The sequence below is a fragment of the Cydia splendana genome, chromosome 19 (assembly GCF_910591565.1).
Source record: "Cydia splendana chromosome 19, ilCydSple1.2, whole genome shotgun sequence".
Lineage (NCBI taxonomy): Eukaryota > Metazoa > Arthropoda > Insecta > Lepidoptera > Tortricidae > Cydia > Cydia splendana.
In genome coordinates this window covers 9,912,709-9,930,802 of record NC_085978.1, presented here as the reverse complement: position 1 = coordinate 9,930,802, position 18,094 = coordinate 9,912,709, and the positions used below count along the sequence as shown (strand labels likewise).

The following is an 18,094-nucleotide window of genomic DNA, read 5'->3' as shown; positions in this document are numbered from 1 at the left end:
CAAATCAGGAGGTGCGGATGCGAAACTGACACATTTTAATGTTAGTATGCAGGTTTAGGGGCAAGTTGTTTATTTCAAGAGCTCGGTTGTCGCCATAAATCTAAAATTGGTGATTTCATTTTATACATGTGGCCGGTAGATGACACAAATTAAATGAGAAATTAATCTCATTGTACGAAATATTTCCCCGTCTGGGCCGGCCTTTTTTGTATTTTGAGCCAAAATCACTGTTTCTATGTTATAACCCACAACTTGTTACTCTAGCTGTAAGTTTTCCTAACAAATAAAACAAAATAAAATATGTATTTATTTAATTACAATATGTTTATCCAATATCCTTGTCTCTATTACTATAAAACTGCACATTTTTCCAAATACCAAGTAACATTTGTAAAATAACTTAAGGATACATTTTAACTGACTGCGCAACAGTAGCGCCCCTAGCGGTGAATTCTCGCGATATTCTCTAATTCAAACTTTTTTGAAAATATCGATATGAACAGCACTGGCCAAACTGTGGTATCATTTGTGCACATTGACCTGTCAATTTAGTTCGCGAGATTCTGGAGGCAACTGTAGTCAACTACAACTACGGAACCCTAGAAAGTCAAAAAATACAAATATTTCTGAGAGAGATTTGCTCTCATAATATTATATTAACTAGCTTTAAGGATTCACCAGTTTTATGAGTTGATTTTCAATTTCTTTTCATATTGTTGTTCTTGTTAGGTAATTTTGTTACAGAATTGTATTAAACTATTAAAGGATAACTGGTTTGTATATGTAGGTACGTTAAAGTCGCTGATCACGATCAGCTATAAATTCAAAACTTATTTTTAAGGCTACCTACCTATGTAATGTAAAGTGTATTTATTTCGGACACAATAACCTTGCATTATTGCTACATATAACTATCAATAATATTATAATTAGTATAATTACAAATAGGTACTATTAAAACGGATAACTCCAATCTCTGCGAAGATGGCATGTGGAATTGAGCAGAAATTTCGGTTTCTCGCAAAAACAAATATATCTACACTCCGTTCTTAAAATTCTTTATAGTGGAAATAACCATGCTAGCTTCAAATATGATATTTCTTTAATACAATTATATATATTTTTAATAATTAAATTGAATCCAGTAACTGTAATGCCATACGATAAATAAATAAATATAAAAGTATTCAGTTTCTTTTATCTACCCCTAAAACAAACCCCTCATAAAATCAATACCTACATATCGTAGGTACTGTAATACTGTGTGTTCTCTAATATGTATACAAGGGAATTTGGTATAGTATAGTATAAGTATAGGATGAACGCCGCAAAACCAATTAAAAAAAAACAATCTCCATATTTTAAATGAATAGGCGATTGACACGAAAAATAATATGTTGCTTATTTATTAGAAGTACTTCGTTTTTTAGCATTAGAAAGAACTTACGAAGTATGGTATGTATCATTTTCTTCGAATATTGAAATTTCAAGTAACCTACCTAATACCTCTCTCTCTCTCTCTCTCTCTCAAAAATATCTATCCGAGATGAGATGTCACTTTTAGCTTGCTCAACACCATGAAATGTTGAAAATTTTATTATGCCAAGCCAAGCCACATATTTTGACTAAGACGAATAGTTTGTTAAGGCGTGTAGAGTTCGAAGACTAAGAAGCTTGGCTCTACAAGAGATCTGATAACTTTTTGGCAGTGCGAGCCATAATGGTCTCGGCTTGGCAACATTTTACATGAAAATGTTTTTAGTGGGATCGTATTGACTTAAACATGTCTTTGTTTTGCTTATAGAGCAGAATGAACCAGTGTACCAGTATCTATCACCTACCACTTTGTAGCAGGTGTTAGTATGTTTTGTAACCTGACCTGAATAAATTTAAAACCAAGTTCGAGTCGCGAACCGAGCGAGGGTGCCGTATAGTATACTATAGGTGTCAAAATATTCAATATTTATACGTTTAAACTACTTTAAACGAGTAATTCTTGTTTATATATATATTTCTGGGATCTCAGAAACGGCTCTAACGATTTCGATGAAATTTGCTACATAGGGGTTTTCGGGGTCGAAAAATCGATTTAGCTTGGTCTTATATATATCTGTAGGAAAATGCGCATCTTTGAGTTTTTATATGTTTTCCGAGCAAAGCTCGGTCTTCCAGATATTGTAAAATATTTGGCCGTACCTACCGTACGTTTTAATTTTACATTTTTTTATCTCGCAGGTCTAATAGAGACAGACGAACGGAAGTTAAGTAAAGAAAAGTAAAAAAATATTTAAGGAGTGTTCCTTGTCCTTTTATTTTGAGGTACGGAACTCTAAAAATAATCACGCATTCGCGTCGGAAACAATATAAAGCACGAATCGCGTACAGTTTTCGTAGATATTTAGTAGAAAACAAGGTAAGCTATTAAAATTTACAAAGAATTTAAATAGTCTTACGGCGCGATTCGGGAAATGTATTAGAGATTCACTATAGTTCGTTTTTTTTAGCATTAGAAAGAACTTGCAAGAAGGTAAGCGATCTTGACATAACTATTATTTGAAAAACGCTTTTTAAAAATCAATAACTATTACTTATGAAAGCAGAAGAATATAAATGATTGTATTAGATTCATAATTGTTACATATTTGCAGTAACTTATTTTTAAAATGTGTTTTTCAATTAAAATACACATCAAGATTGTTTACCTTATTTCTAATGCAAAAAAAACGAACTATAGATATGAAATAGTAAAGATATGTGACGTTCCACGGCAAAAGGTACCATTGCCCCGGCTGAATATTGAAGCGGCGTTAATAATAGCGTAAGAGCCAGCCGCCATAAGGTACCTTTTGCCGTGGAACGTCACATATCTTTACTATTTCATATCTAGTGAATCTCTAGTTCATTTCCCGAATCGCGCCGTAAGATAGATAATTAAATTAATGAGTTCTGCCTATTTGCCTGCAAAATAATCTTTAAGTACACAGAATATTTATCTACTTCAAATAATTTTAGTTCGGATTAGTTATGTTGCACCAAAAAATTTAAAACATTAGTTTCGTTTCAAGGACCATTTGTTCATGTAAATTCATTTATCTTACATTATGTGTGTAGTGAATCTCAATTGGCACCATGAGCGCCCTACTCTGCAGGCCCGATTACATGGCCTGCGCGGGGATCACTGCTGCTATGAAGGTATGAAAATATTCATTATTTTGAAAGACTAACATTACTTACTGTGGGGCTTAGTCAATTTTATGTAAGAATGTCCAATATTTATTTATTTATTACTCGTATTCAGTAATAGACCTTGTAAGTGGTGGTACTGGTGCTCGACGCGGTCCCGGTACATGTCATCTTGAAACTTAAGTCATTATCAATAGAGGTGACAGCAGGGTGTCATCTATTGGGCATTATTAGCATGTCGAGCACTAGTACCACCACCTTATGTTAAAATTTGTAAATTAATAAACTTATTTCTTGAACAATGTTCAAAAGTCCCATCCGGATTCTTTCAACCTGAAAAGGCAGCAATAGGAAATATTACGCAAAACTCAGCGTAGAGAGCGTCACTAGCATAATCACAGGGCCTAACGCGAAACACGAAAATCGAAAGTTCGGTTTCTGCCTCTCTATCACTCTTGCCTATTCGATCGATAGAGAGGCAGATAATGAAAGGCCAATGTTTGCCCTATAACTAGAAAAAATAATTAGAGGTATCACTACTTCACCACGACGTTAAAAAAATGTTTTATTTTTGTTTTACTTTTTTTTCCTTTTTTTATATGACAACTGGTATTCGTTTTTTGAGTATCGATGCATACCTAAAAAAAGAACACTATTAAAAAAAAATTAAGCAAATCCCTTGAATACATCCCGAAAAACAATACATTAAAGAAAAAAATCAATAAAATCATAAGTCAAAAACTGTCACTAGTAGGATGTTGATACTCAGCACAAATATCCTTCACCATAAGAGGTACTCACAAAAAAACCCGAATCAAATTGACTTAAGGGCCAACTTACTATGGAAAACCGACTATGGCCTTTCAATTTTCGCGTTTCGCGGTAGGCCACCTGTAAACAAACCACCTTGATGCATCAGTGCTAAACTTGTCAAAAAACTGGTTTAAGGGCTAGCATAGAAGGTAGTATCCTATAGAAGTGGAATACGCGTGCCTCCGTGAGGGACAAAACATACGCAATGCGACAATATTAAAAACACGTTTTAACATTCCTGACAATATACCAAAAACAATCTACGTAATTCGGTCAGGTTATTTGTTGCCCACCATAGACCGTACTAAATTTATGGTGGGGAACAAAAAAAAAGTGAGACTGTGACAAGGACAATAATACCGCTTTCTCTCCTACTCCTACTGAAAGTTCTATAAGTGTATCTCGTTCGGTCATTTGGCTCCTCCCCCGTTTCATCTCTATATTATTGTACCTCTATGAGGGCTAGTATGTATACGTTACGCTATGGTTTACTATGTGCACTAGTGCTGCACTCTGGCGGCAGAACAGTTATACTCCCTATTGTAGTGAATTTTCATAAATATGCCTACTGTTGGTAGATTTATTATAACTTTTATCCTTTTTCCATAAAAAACATAAAAGTTGCAAAAACGGCCAGTAACGTCAGAGTTCTAGGCATAGGTGTATGGGTTAAAAAACTGTGTTTCAGTCATCTCGCTACATCACAGTACTGCTGGCTGCTATACACTTCTTCAGTTTCCACAAATATGACGTATGTGACCCCGAGGGTGGCGTTCCCGGCATCGATGAGTCTCAACTCCTTCCCGATTATGATTTCATCATAGTAGGCGCAGGTTCTGCTGGTAAGAATTCATTCATTCACTTCATATGATTTAGACGTAGAAAGTTTAGCGACATGGTGTGCTTTCTGATTTCTATAAAAGAGCAAAGATTCATCGTGAAAATGTGAGGGCGTTCTTAGAAAGATTCCATTTTGTCAACTCCAGTGTCTTGAGTTACGAGCGGATAGTGAAAATCTGCAAATAAAACTTTATATCGTTTCTAACCGAAACAAATGGGGCTTTCTAATGAATTTGTAATTTTGAGTGCAACGCCTGTTAAGTATTACCAATTTGGTCCTAAAAGTTAAATGTAAAGTAAAATTAAGCCGTTAGCTGAGTGTATGTCGGAATCTAAAATAAACATCAATGTTTTACTAACAATCTCACTCATTCAGGAAACCTAACTAATCAAAAGGATAACATTTCTCAGGTTCCGTTTTGGCAAACAGGCTATCCGAGATTGCCAATTGGAATACTCTGGTACTGGAGGCTGGCGGCCGTGAGACGGAAGTATCAGATATTCCTATCTTAGCTGGATACTTGCAAAAAAGTGAATTAGATTGGGAATATTACACAGAACCCAATGAGAACTACTGTCTGGGTAAGTTCATACATGTCATGTAACACATAGGTACTTATAATTATTTAGAGCTGTGCAGAAAAACATTGTTTAAATAAATATATTTAAAAAAATAGCAGGAAAACTACACACTGTCGCCAAAAGCGCCGGGGCGAGTGATCCATTTAAAATGAAATCAAATGAAAATAGTAGACAACGCAAAACGCAACATGTCATACCTAGACGGAACTGGTAAAGTCAAAATAAAAGAAATCAAATATTTTACCATATTGTATTTTTTTTTACAAAAACGAATATTGTGTACGTACTAGTTTAGTTTAATTTAGCCTTGATTTCAATCACAGGATTTGAAGGCGGTAGGCTCCTCTGGCCGCGTGGAAAAGTACTTGGTGGCAGCTCTGTTCTGAACTTCATGCTCTACTTGAGGGGCAATAAGAGAGACTACGACACATGGCAATCCTTGGGCAACAAGGGTTGGGGATACGAAGATGTACTATACTACTTTAAGAAATCAGAAGATAACCAAAACCCCGTCTATGCGCAAACTCTTTATCATGGTACAGGAGGATATTTAACTGTATCTGAGGCTCCTTGTCACTCACCTCTGGTTGAATATTTTCTCGAAGCTGGAAAAGAATTAGGGTACGAGAATAGGGATATCAACGGTGAAAAACAAGCTGGGTTTATGATTGCTCAGGGCACAGTTCGAAACGGCAGTCGGTGCTCTACTGCCAAAGCATTTCTAAGGCCAGTTAAAAATCGCCCGAATCTCCACATATCATTAAACTCATTTGTAACTAAAGTGTTAATTGACCCAAGAACAAAAACCGCATTTGGTGTCGAGTTTGTTAAGAACAACAAGATCTATCGCGTCAGAGCCCGGAAAGAAGTGATATTATCAGCTGGATCAATTAATTCGGCTCAGTTATTAATGTTATCTGGCATAGGGCCAACTGAAGAATTAACTAAACACCAAATACCTATAATACAAAATTTAAAAGTCGGCTATAACTTGCAAGACCATCCAGCTGCCGGAGGGCTCGACTACGTAATGTATAAAGACGGACAAAAAGCTGTTAATATTGATATCGACGCGTTAACCACCTTAGTAGACTATGCTGCTGAAGGGAAAGGACCTATGACTATCCTGGGAGGAGTTGAGGGTTTAGCGTTTGTTAACACCAAATATGCAAACGCGAGTGATGACTTTCCCGATATTGAGTTTCACTTTCTAACTAGAGTCACAAGTAATGATCGTGGAAGAAAGTTAAGGTCGATTCAAGGAATTCCTGAAGATTTTTTTAATGCGGTTTTTGCACCGATCACCGAGCCGTCGTGGGCCATCATGCCTATGTTGCTGAGACCTTATAGCAGAGGCCGCATTCAGCTAAAAAGCGCCGACCCCTATGACCCTCCCCTTTTATACCCCTATTACTTCACAGATAAATATGATATGGATATAAAAACCATGGTCGAAGGAGCAAAGCTCGTATATGCTCTGTCGAAAACAAAGGCTATGCAGAAATTCGAGTCAAAATTTAATCCTAACATTTTTCCTGCTTGCAAAAATATTCCACTGTACAGTGATGCGTTTTGGGAGTGTATGATAAGGCAGCTTACGTTGACGGTGTATCACCCGGTGGGGACCGCCAAGATGGGCCCGTGCTGGGACTCCGACGCGGTGGTGGACGACGAGCTCCGGGTGTACGGGGTGAAGGGGCTGCGCGTCATCGACGGGAGCATCATGCCATTGATTGTGAGCGGTAACACCAACGCTCCCATCATCATGATCGGTGAAAAAGGAAGTGACATGATCAAAGAGCATTGGTTAAAGGAAGGAAAATATCGATATTAGTTTAATTTTCTGCAACTAAGGTGGTGATCTATCAGATTTGCTGTCTCGATCAGTAGGTACCTTCCTCAAATGATTCGTAGCTCTCTGATGTAAATCTGATACACGCCACTTTATTAATAGAGACATTTGGACTTTCATACCTACATTTATTACGTGTATCTGTCAGACGTAACCTCATAAAAATCATGAAACTCTCATATTCTCGTATTGTATTAAAATATTTTTTACGGAGCGTTCAATGCAACCAAGATCTAGTTTTTATTCCCAAAATGTAAACAAAGTTGTGACTGGCGTCAATTTTTTTTGCAGCATTGGCATGTTAAACGAAAAAATTAAGGGTATTTTTTCCGTGTTGGCCATGCTTCCATAATTCCTATTAGTTACTTTCTTTAACTGATACATTTTTTTATTGGGAATCAAACAGCTTACTATGAATACAGGATATAGATATTATATGGCTAATACCTGAGCCAAACTAGTTTCCACTAATGGAATAAAAAATAAAACAGAATCGCTCAAAGGGAACTTTGAAGAGTGAAAAATTCTTAACTGACTTATAAAAAGGAGGGGGTTATTTTACAAAAAACGTGTGTTTTTATTTAAAACCATAAACATAATTAATATCAAACTTATTACAATAAAAGGTAATCTAAAATTAAAACTACCTACAAAACTAAAACTAATACCTAAAAAATAAATAAAACATAACAACCTAGCCCAATATGTATATATTAGGCTAGATCACCCAGGTCCGATCCCTGTGGAAGGGTTCCCATGAGGCTGGCTGCGTTCCCCCTTTGGATGGCTATGCCAATCCGTTGGGCGAGGAACGAGTCAGCCCTACGGTCCCCGGTGACCTCGATGATTTTTTGGATATCTGCCGGATTAGTTTGTGAGCGCTTGGGCAATACGGTCCCAGAGTTTCGACTGCAAATGCCGCAAATATATGCCGGTCAGTGAGCGCTATATATTTGCGGCATTTTGCCGCCTCAGCAGGTGTGGCCGCCGCGCCCGCTGTCAAAGATGTCGAACCGAGGTGGGACGGTGCCAAGGTGTCCACGCATGTTGCGTCCCAAATAAGGGGCCGTCCCATGCTCCAAGGAACAAGGGTCATCCCGTTAATATTTAAAATGATATTCCTAATGATAAGAAGACGCAAGACGCCGCAATTGCGGACGAAGTGATGATGACGAACAACTATCGGAAATATATCCTGAAGGACGGTACGGTCGACATTTGTCGGGCATGCCGCCGTCCCGGAGAGTCACTCAGGCATATCATTTCCGGGTGTTCTCATCTTGCTAACGGCGAGTACTTGCACAGACATAATCTCGTAGCCAGGATTATTCACCAGCAACTTGCTCTTCTATATGGCCTTGTGGACCGCGAAGTACCGTACTACAAGTACTTACCTGCGCCTGTTCTCGAGAATAGTCGTGCCACGCTCTATTGGGATCGATCTATCATCACTGACAGGACTATTGTAGCCAATAAGCCTGACATAGTGATAATAGATCGATCGCAACGTCGGGCTGTGCTCGTTGACATCACCATCCCCCATGATGAGAATCTCGTGAAGGCCGAGAAGGACAAGTCCAGTAAGTACCTAGACTTGGCTCACGAGATAACCGCCATGTGGGATGTTGATTTGACGATCATTGTCCCGATAGTCGTTTCAGTGAACGGTCTAATAGCGAAGAGTCTCGACCAACATCTTGAGAGACTCTCGCTAGGTGGTTGGATCAAGGGTCAGATGCAGAAGGCGGTGATCTTGGACACGGCGCGGATAGTCCGCCGGTTCCTCTCTCGCGGCCCTGACCACCGGTAGCTTGGGACTTGCCCCGCTGCTGGCGGCACCCTAGGTTAGGTTTTTTATAATGTGTTTATATGTATTTTTTTATCGTTTTGTAAGTGTTTTTATATTTTACTTTTATATTCATATTATAAATAACCTAACTTGAGATGTAAAATAAATAAAGAGAAGACGCTTCTACTGGAACAAGTACTCATTGTTTCTAACAAAACAATGAGCGTTAAGTCCTGAATTTCATCGAGTAATATCATCAATTTTGCATTATTTCGACTTTTCTTGTGAAAGTGCTCTTAATAATATGCGTCATAGACCCGACATCAGTAGTCTCGTATAAAAAATCACATCAGTTTAACCCGACCATGGTGATGGTGACACAACAATCAATCAGGATTTTTTTTCGAAAAAAAAACCTTTTCCTACATGAGTGTTGTGTTGCTAAAGCGCTATTTTAAACCAACTTGAAAATAACTCTCAATAGGGAATATTATGCGAAACTCTGCATAAGGGGCGCTATGGTGGTAGCATCCGTCACAGTCTGGGGGTCTACCGCGTAACACGAAAATCGAAATATCATTATCTAACCTCTCTATCACTCTTGCATATTCGAGCGATAAAGCGGCAGATAGCTAAATATCGATTTTCGCGTTTCCCGGTAGGCCCTTGTTAACAAACCGCCTTGATGCATCAATGTCATATTTAACTGTCTGTGAAAACTTGTCAAAAAACAGTTTAAGGCACAGTACTTGCACAGTATGTTTAAGTTACTCTATGGTTTATTAGCTAGCTCAGTGCTGCACTGTGGCGGTAGAACATTGCAGTAATACTCCCTATTCGATTTCATGTTTTTAGGGTTCAGTATCTTCAAAGAAAAAATAAACCCTTATTATTGTGGATGTCCGTTGGTGTTGGTGTTGGTGGACAGCTTGTGTCCGATAAACAGTCTAGACTCACTAAACACCAAATATACACACACACGTAGGTACTTAACCTTGTCTAAATATAAACATACTATATTTCTGAAGTTGTTACATATTACAATATACTTATTAGCTATCGTTTAAATGCCGGCTCATTCACAATTCGGGTCAAATGAAACAATGAAATGCTGTAATGCATTGTAAAAGGAGACAGTGCAGGATGCAAACGTAAGCACCATGCACACGGTACAGAGTACCAGAATATAAGTATAGGTGTGGTACATTATAGGTCTGCTTCAGCTCATTCCTGGAAATCCTGCTGGTACACTCTGGAGGCACTGGAATGACCTACATTGTAACATGGCAAACCTGCATATGCAGCCACCGCGCGCACTGGCCAGTTGTGAATAAAAAAACTAAAGGATTCGCCCGTCTTTCGTGTTTTTCTTCATAAATTTTTCCTTTGGAAATGTTGTTGGATATAGCACAATTCTGTAATTATTATTTTAATGCAACTCTATGGTTATAATTAGTGAAAAAAGTTAATACTAGGGCTGCCACTAATGTAGGTAAAGTTTGTATAATTGTATATACAGGATGATTTCGGGGCCGTGGAGCAAGAGAGTCAGACATCATACAGAATCAAAAGATGAGCCTAATGATGTTGTTAATTATTGTTTATCACTAAATGATTATTTTCCAGATGACAAGTAGGAAAAAACATTTTTGCATACAATTTGGTGACCCTACTCAATGTGACGTCTTGTCGCTTTCCATACAGCGTATGTCAAAAGTCATAGGGTGACCATAATTACTTAGTATAACATTAATTTTACTTGAAAAATAAGAATAATTCAAGTAATTATCTTTTAATCAAATACTACCATATGATAATGTGGATCATTTACAGAGTCAGAAAAAGTGGTTTTGGATCACGACCCCGAAATCACCCTGTATAACATTGTGTTTAGATTTATGTTGAAATTAAACCTAATCCAAGTCTTATTTGTACGTAATGTACGTCACTGGTTCTTGAAACGGAATGAGGCTTGGGTTAGATTTCGACCAGAAATCTAGGAACGTACGATTGTTGCAGCCTTTTCTTCTACCTTTAAATTGAAGAGCTATACTTGGTCAAACAAATTTTGTCAGTAGAAAAAGGCGGCAAATTTAAAAAATGTAGGCGCGAATGGTTATCGTCCCATAGAAAATTTGAATTTCGCCTATACCTATCACTGTTGCTGCTTATTATTTGGATGTTTGCTGCTGAAGCTTTTCTCTGCGTGGACCTTGCTGAGCCTACGTCATCGGATGCGGTAGCACCCGCGGCCAGAATTGATCGTTCGGTTCGACAAAGATCGGGATTCAAGAACGTTAAGGCCAGTGACGATATTTTATTGGTTTAGGTTCAAGTACGGAAATTAGTTTATTTTATTGTACATGTTTTCATATTATATTGTTTACTATACAGAACCTAGTTTTCATTTACCGCTCTAGGTTCTAGCCGGCTACAAGATATGGGATCCAGAGGCATGGTATACAATTTAATGAAAATAGTTATTTGTGATTTTAATTTAATTTTAATGTAATTATATTTCTTGTTGACATATTTGTAAGTTTATTTTTAATTTTTAATTTTAATATGATATTGGTATTTTCTTTGATTATGTATTGGTGTTTTTTGCCTGAAATAAAGAATTTGATTGATTGATTGATTGATTGATTATAACAAAATATCTGGGAGACCGAGCTTTGCTCACATATAAAAAGTCAAAAATGGGCGTTTTCCCAGAGATAAGACTAGCTAAGCTAGGTCGATTTTTCGCCCCCGAAAACCCCCATATAGCAAGTTTTATCGAAGAAGAGCTGTTTCCGAGATCCCCGAAATATATAAATATACAATATACAAGAATTGTTCGTTTAAAGCGGCGGTCGGCAACCTGCGGCCCGCGGGCCGCATGCGGCTCGTGAAACTGTAACTTGCGGCCTGCGAGCCTCTCTGGCTATCTAATATTGAGAAACGACAATGTCTGATAAAGTCATAAATATTAACAAAGTGCGGCCCGTGTCAACTTACTCATCGTTAACTACGCTACTAAAACTACGCAAAAAAAGGTTGCCGACCGCTGGTTTAAAGGTATAAGTTTACAAGTTAAAATTAATTTTAGAAATAGTTACCAATTATTAGAAACCATTTATTAGTTTGATCAGTGTATTCAGTGTGAACAGATCTCGTAGTATCAAGCCTTTAACTCTATAAGACTATTTTACCGTTACTAAATGCTAACTTTATTAAACCGTATATCTTATAGTATTACTCTACCTACATTACCTACTCTGTGCAATGTGTATTCGATGACGTCATTGTAAACGGTGCAATAATGCAATCAATACCCAGTCCTTTAATTAATCTTTAATATCAGTGGTGTAACAGTGAACATCAAAGTATTCCACCATGTCGAGCAGCGGGGCGCCGTCCCTGAAGCCCCTCGTCTCCAACACGAGGATCATGTTCAGCCTGCTCCCGGGACTCGGGGCTATGATCATCTTCCGCATGGCCATCCATCTGTACAGACCGGACATCGAAGACGCGGAGCATCGCGTGAGGGACCATCCCTTCGAACATCTATACGAATGCTACGATTTCGTCATAGTCGGAGGCGGTTCTGCAGGATGCGTTTTAGCCGATCGACTTTCAGAGAACCCTGAATGGAATGTGCTGTTATTGGAAGCCGGACAAGATGAGAACGTCCTCTCAGAGGTACCAGTGATGTTCCCTGTTCTTCAAACATCTTCCATAGATTGGCAATTTGTAACGGAACCTAGTGAGGAGTATTGTTTAAGCATGGTGGATAAGAGATGTAAGTGGCCGCGCGGCAAGGTACTCGGAGGATGCAGCGCGATAAACGCGATGCTTTATATCAGAGGAAACAAACGCGATTACGACAACTGGGAAGCGATGGGGAACCCAGGCTGGTCTTACAAAGAAGTCTTACCATATTTCTTAAAATCTGAGAATATGGCCATTCCCGAATACAAGGAGAACCCGTACCATTCTACAGGGGGCCGGCTTACAGTTGAATATTTTAGGTACGAACAGCCAATAACGAGAAAAATTTTAGAAGCGGGCCAGGAACTTGGATATAATATATTAGATGTGAATGGAGAATATCAGACCGGATTTACACGATCACATGCAACTGTGCGCGAAGGACTCCGATGCAGTGCAGCAAAAGCGTTTTTAAGACCGGCAGCCAAAAGGCCTAACCTACATGTAAGTGTGCATTCTTTAGTTGAAAAAATACTTATTGACGAACATAAAAGAGCCTACGGAGTCAAATTTGTAAAACATGGATTTCAAAAGATTGTAAAAGCAAAACGAGAAGTGATCTTATCAAGTGGTGCCATACAATCTCCTCAACTGCTGATGTTGTCAGGAATCGGTGACGCGGAGCATTTAAAAGAGCTAGGAATTCATCCAATAGTAAATCTCCCTGGTGTAGGGCAGAATCTTCAAGATCATGTTGCTATGGGCGGCAACTCTTTTCTTTTTGATAATCCGTACACGAACGGAACTGATTATTGCTTCAATTTGAACAGTGTATTTAGTATTGGCAGTTTAGTTGATTTTTCAATACATAAGTCGGGACAAATGTATAGTATGATGGAAGCAGAAGCTATGGCATTTGTGAACACCAAGTATCAGGATCCGAGTGAAGATTATCCAGATATTCAATTGTTTATAGCTCCAACAGCGGATAATATGGATGGAGGTATTTTTGGCAAAAGAGCCAACGGATTGACGGACGAGACCTACGCCGAACTCTACGAGGATATTTTATTCGATTCTTCGTTTTCCGTCGTGCCTTTACTGCTCCGACCTAAAAGTAAGGGATTCTTGAAGCTGAAGGATGCAAATCCTTATTCGCCGCCGCGTATATATCCCAATTACTATAGTCACCCAGACGACGTCAAAATTATGGTAAGTATATAGAATATTTTATAAAAAATTGTAAATATACAGTCACTAAAAACATAGTACGTATTTTTAGTACTTACTCAGAAAAATAATAGAGCAAGTATACTCGACTCGTAAATGCAGCCATCATTTGAAGGTCAGCTTACCTTTCGTATACATGTTTGGTATATACTAGTATATACTTATTAGTATTATGTACTACTATTTTTGTCCACGAAATTGATACCAAATATAGCAGACTAGTAGTGCTAAAAGTACATAAGCTATGTCTATGTCATTATGTCGATATGTGTAAGATTGTTCTATAATTAATGTATTTATATCTGTATTTCCAGACGGAGGGGGCTCGCATAGTGGCAGCGCTAGCCGAGCAACCAGCGCTCCGCCTCCTGAACACCCGCCCGAACCCCAACAGGACACCAGGGTGCGCCAAGCACGAGTTCCTCTCCGACGAGCACCTGGAGTGCGTGGCGCGGCACCACACGCTGACCATCTACCATCCTGTGGGCACTTGCGCTATGGGGCCGGCGGATGATGCAGACGCCGTTGTCGATCCCAGGCTAAGAGTTAGTGTGGCTTTCGGTTTTATAAAAGAAACGTATCGAGGTCGCCAGACCCTTTTCTATAAAGCTATAAGAAACAATTTTACAAATTATTAACAGTGTTCAAAATGATCAGCGGGCCTAACCCATTACATTCACATGCTTACACATGGGCATGTTAGCTGAATCGATGTCGCGCGTAACTATACCTCGTTTTATTAGGATTAGAAAAATGGTAAACAATCTTGACGTGTCTTTAAATTGAAAAACGCTTTAAAAAAATAAGTCACAGCAAACATGTCTCAATAATATAGCATATATGATAATATACATTTATTACTTTCATAAATAATGTATTTTTAAAAGCGTTTTTTAATAAAACGACACGCCAAGATTGTTTATCATTTTTCTTATGCAAAAAAAAAACGGGGTACCTACCGTCGTAACGTATGTTGTATGACAAATCTTCAATATAAATTGATGTAGGTATGACACTATTGCACTTAGAGATGGGTAACTACCCGGGTAAATACCCGAGAGCGGGTATTTACCCGGTATATACCCGATATTTACCTACCCGCGGGTAAATACGCGGGTATTTTCGTTTTTCTTCTAAATTTGATGTGTTTAATGGTATGTGAGTATAAATAAGATTAATTTCAGTCCTTTTTTATAATGTTACATAAAATGTATGTTCAAACTAATTACGAAAAGGTTGCTATGAGGTGAAGTTCGATTTTAACATATCAGTCCAATTATGAAAATCGTGTAAAATCATTCTCTGGCTTCCGGAAATGTTTTGAAACGCTTTTAATATACATTAAAAAGATGAAAATTAAGACTACTTATGAATGATAATAAAAAAAAATTATACAGTATCACAACTTGGGAAGCTCATAAGTCAAATACAGTTAGTTTTAGGACAAAAATGTATATAACCTTTTTTGTAGAAAATTCTGTCTACTTTAGTTTGTACGTACAACACTTTTCGATATTAATGACAGATTACAAGAAATATGAAAAAGTTCACTTTTACCCCCCTCCCCCTAACCACACCCCCCCCGCCGACCGAAGTGCGAATGTGTATTATCAACGAATAAGTACGATCATTTACTCAAGTCTAAAAAAATACTTTTATGACGGCCTTTTTTTTATATTTATCAAAATTGTACTAAAAATTCCTTAGTTACAACTGCAAGTTTCACAAAACCATTTTATTTTATATGACACACAATAATTACAACCATTAACTCAGTTTATATCTCCACTTTAACACAAATCGACATGTGCAACAAGAAATGAATCTACCCATCAATTTAGGTAGATACGGGTAAATACCGGGTAGATGGGTATTTACCGGGTATTTACCTGGGTGAGTAAATTGGGTAAATACCCGCGACCCATCTCTAAATTGCACTTGTCATCGTCGATATGGATTTGTGCAACTTGCGATAAACGTTATCTGCAACGCACCCCTAATTGTGATTTACGGGAACAGATCAGAGCAAATATCTAATGAATAATTATATATTTTCAGGTTTATGGTGTTAAAAACCTACGTGTCGTAGACGGCAGTATTATGCCCAAGATTGTCAACGGTAACACCAACGCACCGGTCATCATGATCGCAGAGAAGGCTTCGGACATGATCAAAGAAGACTGGTACAATCTTCAGGACGAACTTGCCGGCTGCACCGTAGAACAGTACAGACAACACCAATCGAAACACTCCGAGAACCAAGAACCTGCTAAAGTTGACCCCGATAACCAAAAACCTACTAAAGATGATTCTGTTAAAGGGGAACTTACTAAAGTAGATCTAATTCGCCCCGATTTTTTCAATGAAACAAGTCATCTGTTCCCCAACTTACCTAGTGATACACATTATTCTACGCGTAAAACCAAAGACGAACACAAAAGTCCTGCAGCTCGTGAAAACGAACCAAAACACAAAGAACCTGATATGAAAAGTAGCCACACCAAAGCCAACTTGAACAACATAGACCCAGTGTTGCAGTTAGTATACCCACCTGAGTATTTCGTGAACCAGCCGACCAAGTATAACCTTCCGACGTTTCAACCCTACCCATACAAACCTACTAATCTGCTTAAACCCAAGAGACCAAATCATCGATTGCTACCACATACCAACCCGTTTAAATGGTATAAACCTACATACTACCGACCAACACCATTAAAGAGACCATCGCTTTTTATTAATCCATACGATTATCCAATAGTAAAGGAGAAGGAGGAGCCATTTTATGAGACAGAAGAAATAATAACGCCTAAGGGTCAGAAGAGTTGTAGAATATGGTTATATTATGATGGCGTCAAATATGAAGTCACTTTGTAATTATACGAGTTGGAATCCTAGAAAGTCACACAAAACCGTTACTAAGACAGAAAATCTAATCCAATTATTTCATGGCACGAACGCTCAATAGAGATGATCACGCGTTTCGCGATACGCACGGTTTCTGAATGCATTTTTTTGAAAACAGGCTTCATGCTCGGCGACAGATCGCAAAAGTACAATTATTCCGTAAAATGAGGGAATTAGAAAACGTGTACTTTTTCATACTTCCTCATTGTTGTATATTGCAGTTATTATTTTCCGGTATTTTGCTTACTAGTTGGCTCCACTAAATCAGGTAAATGCGTGGAATTGTCACGAGAGCGCACTTGATGTCGCATTTACTATCATTCATAAAACTTAAAGTTATTTTGACCCAGTGTAAAACGTAGCTTAATACTCGACCTGATCCCAGTTTTTAATAAGTTAGTAAATATGTTTAATTAGATTATGTTTGTTTTATGATAAACAATAAATTATTCAAAGTATTTTCCACTTTTTATTCTTAATCGATTTTATCCAACCTATTGCGCCTCCTGTCAGATCTTTCATAAATAGTTTTATTATTATATTGTAACTGTAATTTAATCTCTTCTTCTTCTTCTTAGTCGGTTCCTCAAGGCTGAGGGTCGTGACCATCAGGAGTGCAGTTCTTCACCACCGCTCTCCAAACCCCCCTGTCTTGGGCCAGCTGTATTGACCCCTGGATGTTGACGCCCGTAGCGTCGCGTATGGCATCAGACCACCGAGTTGGAGCCCTGCCTCTACTCCTTCTCCCTTCGACGCACCCAACCAGAACGAGCTTTTCAAAGCTGGACGGGTCTTGGCGGGCCACATGGCCAAAGAAGGTCAACATTCTCTGGAAGCATGTAGTTGAAAGCCGGGTGGTAATATGTAGCTCTTCGAGAATAGACGCGTTGGTGCGGCGTTGCGTCCAGGATATGCCCAACATTTTGCGCCAGCACCACATCTCGAATGCGTCTATTTTTGCTCTCACACGTGGCTTCCATACCCATGTCTCAGAGGCGTAGAGGAATATGGAGAAGATAAGGGTGCGCATAAGTCGGACTTTCGTGTGGCGGTATATATTCCTGTTTCTCCAAATCTTCTCCAAGCGCTTCACTGCTGCTTTTGCGATTTGTGACCTTCTTATGACCTCCTTCATGCAATCTCCGTTACTGGATATCTGCGAGCCCAAGTAGACAAAGTCTTCCACCAAGTCCAGGTCACGCAGT

At 38.5% G+C, this 18,094-nt stretch overlaps 3 protein-coding genes across 4 annotated transcripts in view; 2 read left to right on the top strand and 1 right to left on the bottom strand.

The window, feature by feature from the left end:
• LOC134800209 (flotillin-2) overlaps positions 1-18,094 on the bottom strand; it is a 395,117-nt gene that overhangs the window by 93,681 nt on the left and 283,342 nt on the right. The gene's annotated exons all lie outside the window — the stretch shown is intronic.
• LOC134799991 (glucose dehydrogenase [FAD, quinone]-like) lies at positions 3,125-7,268 on the top strand. Its single transcript, XM_063772426.1, has 4 exons — positions 3,125-3,192; positions 4,685-4,838; positions 5,248-5,418; positions 5,742-7,268. The coding sequence occupies exons 1-4, from the start codon at positions 3,130-3,132 to the stop codon at positions 7,250-7,252; spliced, it is 1,899 nt and encodes a 632-aa protein (XP_063628496.1). The 5' UTR covers positions 3,125-3,129; the 3' UTR covers positions 7,253-7,268.
• On the top strand, positions 12,372-16,908 carry LOC134799990 (glucose dehydrogenase [FAD, quinone]-like). Its single transcript, XM_063772424.1, has 3 exons — positions 12,372-13,964; positions 14,297-14,527; positions 16,041-16,908. The coding sequence occupies exons 1-3, from the start codon at positions 12,438-12,440 to the stop codon at positions 16,857-16,859; spliced, it is 2,577 nt and encodes an 858-aa protein (XP_063628494.1). The 5' UTR covers positions 12,372-12,437; the 3' UTR covers positions 16,860-16,908.

Bases quoted from the DNA above. Each gene is read 5' to 3' on its own strand.
- LOC134799991 (XM_063772426.1), top strand. From the start codon at position 3,130: ATGAGCGCCCTACTCTGCAGGCCCGATTACATGGCCTGCGCGGGGATC. The intron at 4,839-5,247 runs GTAAGAATTCAT...AACATTTCTCAG, and splicing joins AGTAGGCGCAGGTTCTGCTG to GTTCCGTTTTGGCAAACAGG. The intron at 5,419-5,741 runs GTAAGTTCATAC...TTTCAATCACAG, and splicing joins CAATGAGAACTACTGTCTGG to GATTTGAAGGCGGTAGGCTC.
- LOC134799990 (XM_063772424.1), top strand. From the start codon at position 12,438: ATGTCGAGCAGCGGGGCGCCGTCCCTGAAGCCCCTCGTCTCCAACACG. The intron at 13,965-14,296 runs GTAAGTATATAG...CTGTATTTCCAG, and splicing joins CAGACGACGTCAAAATTATG to ACGGAGGGGGCTCGCATAGT. The intron at 14,528-16,040 runs GTTAGTGTGGCT...ATATATTTTCAG, and splicing joins TTGTCGATCCCAGGCTAAGA to GTTTATGGTGTTAAAAACCT.